Source organism: Salpingoeca rosetta (assembly GCF_000188695.1).
Source record: "Salpingoeca rosetta unplaced genomic scaffold supercont1.37, whole genome shotgun sequence".
In the NCBI taxonomy this organism is placed as follows: Eukaryota; class Choanoflagellata; order Craspedida; family Salpingoecidae; genus Salpingoeca; species Salpingoeca rosetta.
Window position 1 is genome coordinate 166,379 of NW_004754897.1, and position 5,000 is coordinate 171,378.

Sequence of the window (5,000 nt, forward strand, 5' to 3'; positions counted from 1 at the left end):
ACACACACACACACACACACACACACACACACACACACACACACACACACATCACACACACACACACACACACACACACACACACACACGCACGCACACACACAAACAACACACACACACACACACACACACACACAAACAAACAACCTCACGAAGCCCCGGTGGCCCGGCCGCAACAGAGCCCCCTGCAACTGTCTAAGCGACAGTCGCAGCACTACACATGAGCCTCGCACCGAGGCACTTGGTTTCTATCTATCTATTGATTCACTTTTCTTTCTGTCTATGAGGCGCGTGCTCTCACACACATTCACCCATGCGCACCGTTGCCCTTTGTTTTGCCGCAATTGCCTTCCCCATCTTTGAGCGCCGGGAGCAGTGTAAGATTTCAGCGAGTTTTCCCCAATAAACACACGCAACAAACAACACGTCAATCACCACACGCTGCCGTTCGTTTGTTGTTTGTGCAACAACAAGACCGGCATAAACGACAAACCACGTGTTTAGATCATTGACAACGATGATGCACACTTCGCGTGCGCGATGCGCCCAAGAGTGCAGTCGCAGCATCGTGAATGCTGCAGCCGCTGTTGCTGCCGCTACACCGACGTCTTCCTGGCTGCGGCCAGTGGTGCTGGCGTGGAGAAGGGCAGCAAAGACGCACACGACAGCGACGACCACGACGGCGACGACGTTTGCACAACAGCAGCAGCACACCACTCAACATATCCGCCAACAGCGCCAGCGGCACGGCATTCGCCATCGATGCACAGCGCCATCAACACGCTCACCACCAACACGCTCGTCAGCAGTTGAACGAGCACTGAGACTACCAGTGCCAACGGTGCGAGCACCGCGGTCACCTCTGCCCGCGCTACACATTCATTGTCGCGCGCACGCCACACTGGCGCAGCAGCAAGCAGCACACCATCTGCGCCAGCTGCGGGAGAGCAGGTTGTCACCGGATCGCCGCCTGGAGCGCCTTCGAGAGCTGGCGCGCGTGGACCTGACACACTGCGACAGCAGACACAGCGACTATAGTGGTCACTGCATCACTGCCAGCAGCAGGACAAGTAGCAGGACGAAGGCCGGCACGACTCCGGCCATCACTGTGGCCAACAGCGACAAGCACCACTCGGCTGTGGTTGATGCGCGCCACTGGAACGTGGTGGCTGGGCTGTACGCTCGCCGTGGTGATGCCGACCGTGTCAGGGCCATCATGCACGAAATGGAGCATGCGTATGGGATCATACCCACGCTGGCCACACACAACATCCTCATCACGGCATATGCCAAGCGCAACAACGAAGCGGCGATCAAAGAGCACATGGCGCAGATGATGGCAGCGCAGGAGGAAGGCATGCGACCCGACAAGTTCACCTTCCGCGCCATTGCGAGCATGTATGCGCGCCAGGGCAACACCGAAGCCATCCGCGGCCTCATCACCAACGACATGCCGCTCGTGTATGGGGTGCGGCCTGATGTGCACGTGTACAATGCCCTCATCACCGCTGCCGGGAAGCACAGCATATCGGATGCGCTGCAGGCATTTGTCTTCATGCAGAGCGGGCCACAACTGGAACAAGCATCCCAAGATGGGCGACAGTGCGAGAGAAGGCACAGCACAGGTGACCGTGGCAGCAGTGAGTGCGACAACAGCAGTGATGGTGGTGGGAGTAATGGTGGTGGTCGACACACGAGAGGGAGGGGAGGCAGAGCGTCTGGGTTGGAACGTGATGTCGGGGAAGACGCGACGCCAACAGCCCGCACATACACGCAGCTGCTGCAGCTGGTGGAGACACACGCGCGACGCACGGTGCAGGACGAGGTGGTGGGTGGCACGTGTTGCATGCAAGCAGCACATGGTGCAGGAGTTGGTGAACTGCCGTGGGGGTGCAGGTCACTTGGCGATGTGGCAGAGTGCATCTTCAGCCTCGCCTTGTTTGGAACACCAACATTGCCACCAACACTACCCACAGCACCAGCAACGACAACCCTGGCACATGCAGCATCACAAGCCCACCAGCAGCCACCATCACCATCATCGCTATCACCAGCTGCCACCACCACGACCACCACCCCCACGACAACCACCACCGCTGCTGCTGCTGCTGCTTCGCTGGATGCGTTTTTCTTCAACGCTGCTGTGCGGGCGTTTGCACACACGCGGCCAGCTGAGCGGGTGGAGTGGGTGGTGTCGTGCATGCAGGCACGGGGCATTCGGGGTACCGCCCACACGTACAGCAGCCTGCTTGTTGCGTTTGCACGCGGTGGGCAGACGACTCGGGCAGAGGCGGCGCTGAGCGCACTGTTTGCCGCCAACTTCAAACCAACAGCACAGGACATGGCACACCTTGCACGCGCATACGCACGCGCACACCACCAGCAACAACAAGAACAGCAGCACCAGCAGCAACAGCGGCACCAACAGCAGCAGCAGCAGGAACGGCAACAGCCACATAAGGAACGACAGCACCGTGAACATGACCTTCACAAACAGCTACAAGAGCACCAACAACAGCTACAAGAGCACTGGTATTATGATGACGCCCGAGTACATGTGGTGCCAGCAACGCCTGCACACGTCCAATGCCACCACGAGCACGCGTCGTCACCACCATCATCGTCGTCGTCGTGGCTGTCTGAACAGGTTGCACGGGCAACGGCGTCTGTGTGTCACGTGCTTGCACGCATGTCCAGCCGGAACCTGTTTCCACCTCCGCTCCTTCTTCCCGAATTGGCAAGTCTCATCGTCATGGACACACCCCATTTGACCAATGCTGATGCCAGTCGTTTGGGCAGCGAACAGAAGATACAACAACAACAACAACAACAACAACAACAACAACAACAACAACAACAACAACAACAACAACAACAACAACAACAACAACAACAACAACAACAACAACAACAACAACAACAACAACAACAACAACAACAACAACAACAACAACAACGCCAACGCGTGTTTGCGTTTGAGGGACGACGAGATGTGTTGGATGCGCTCGCATGCGCGTACCACCATCATCGCTTTGGCATCGCCCTTCATGAGCTCCTGGCGACTGTTGATGTTCTGGCAAATCTCAACGCCGAGCCCGCGCGTGGTGGTGACGGGGGGCGTGGTGACAGCAACGCGCACAGCGATGGTGTCAGTCGCAGTCACAGCAACAACAGCTTCAGCAACAGCAACAGCAGCAGCAGCAACGAACACAACAGCAGCAGCTTCAGCAACAGCAGCAGCAGCAGCAGCAACGAACACAACAGCAGCAGCACCACCACCACCACCGACACCAACCACCGGGCACTGCCGTGGACACGTGTGGGCGAGCGCTGTGTTGATGTCGTGCGTGCAATTGAGTGGGCGGTGTCACCGATTCACATCACCAGCACCAACGCGGCGATGCGGGTGATGATGACGAGGCAGAGGAGAAGGAGGAGTAATAGTCACCTGTTGAACAACAACAACAACAGCAACAGCAACAGCAACAGCAGTGTCAGCAGCAGCAGGAGCATGGGTGATGATGCAAGAATGGCGAAAGGGCTATCCTATCGGCCAAACTCCCACTCCCACTCCCCCTCCCATTCGCATTCGCATTCGCATTCCTATTCGCATTCAGCACCATTGTCACCCTTCTTGGCGCTGTCGTCGTGGATGTCAGATGCCACGGCATCCCCAGCGCCAGTCACGCTGATGGAGCTTCTTCCTGCTTCTCATCTGGCTTCGCGCGCTCGTGCTTGCAGGCAACAAGGCAGCGCATGTACGCGAGCAACAACAACAACAATACGAGAGACGATGGAGCCTGGAACAGCGGTAGCAGCAACTACTGCAGCGTGTGCGACCGAGATGCGCGTGCAACGGCTGTGTCACCACTTGCTGTTCACCATGTGCTATCACACACTTGACACAGCACATGTCTCAACCAGGACAACGCCAGCACCATCAGCACCAGCAGCAACGACAACGGCAACAGTAGCAACATCATGGTCATCACTGAAAGACAGCCTTGTGCACATGCACGATACGTTCCCGAGCATGCAGCGTGTTGAGGCCGCAGCGCTGTCGTTGGTGCACATGACACAACAGCAGTGTGAGCACTGTTGCTTGCAGGCACTGCACGCCCTCGCAACTACAACCACAGCGTCCACCCTCGCCCACGTGCTGAGACATGTGCGTGGTGGTGATGGTGATGGTGATGGTGATGATGGTGGTGGTGATGGTGGTGGAGGTGGTGTTCACAGTGGTCGTGATAGCGGTGGTGATAGTGGTGGTGATGGTGGTGATGATGGTGATGATGATGGTGGTGGTGGTGATGGCGATGACCCATTTCAACAGCGTCGCCTTCCCTGGCACGACTATGACGACGACGATGATGATGAGTATGAGGATGGTCGCCAAAGGAGAGTGCAGAGCCCTGATGTGGTGCTGCTCTCGTGCTCGCGCGAGTTTGCACGCGATCTGTTTGCTGCTGCGTCGCAGTTGTCGCTCACATGCACACATGATGATGATGATGGAGGAGGAGGTGGTGGTAGACGTGGAGATGATGGTGGTGGTGGTGGTGGTGGAAGAGGTGGAGGTGGAGGAGGACGAGGAGGAGGAAGCACGCTGACAGCAGCCACAGCAGCAACAGCAGCCACAGCAGCAACGTCGGCTACAACACCATCGCCATCAGCAGCGGTGATGATGACGGAGGTGCTGGGGGCGGTTCTTGCGGCCGCAGAACAACACCGTGATCTCGACTTGTTTCGTATGGTGGTGGAGCAGTTACAACGTCGCCGCCTACGCCCAACGCGGGAGATGCGCGCGAGAATGCGACGCATTCGGCGACAGGCCACCCCCATGTGGCACTTTTGACACTGGCGTTTGCGTGCCTGCTTGTTTGGTTGAAGGGTTGAGGGTGGACAGGGTATGCACGTTGTGTATTGGTGTGTGCACATGTGTGTAGGTGTGTATGTCCATGTGTGTGTGTGTGCTTGCTTGAGGTAACTAGAAGGAATAATAA

General features: G+C 57.3%; 1 protein-coding gene across 1 annotated transcript in view; it reads left to right on the top strand.

Moving 5' to 3' along the window:
* Positions 1-495: 495 nt before the first annotated feature.
* PTSG_10850 (uncharacterized protein) overlaps positions 496-5,000 on the top strand; it is a 5,386-nt gene continuing 881 nt past the window's right edge. Inside the window, exons 1-2 of the mRNA XM_004988173.1 lie at positions 496-690; positions 911-4,839. Coding sequence (XP_004988230.1) covers positions 541-690; positions 911-4,839 — 4,079 coding nt within the window. The 5' untranslated portion in view covers positions 496-540. The remainder of the gene's footprint in view (positions 691-910; positions 4,840-5,000) is intronic.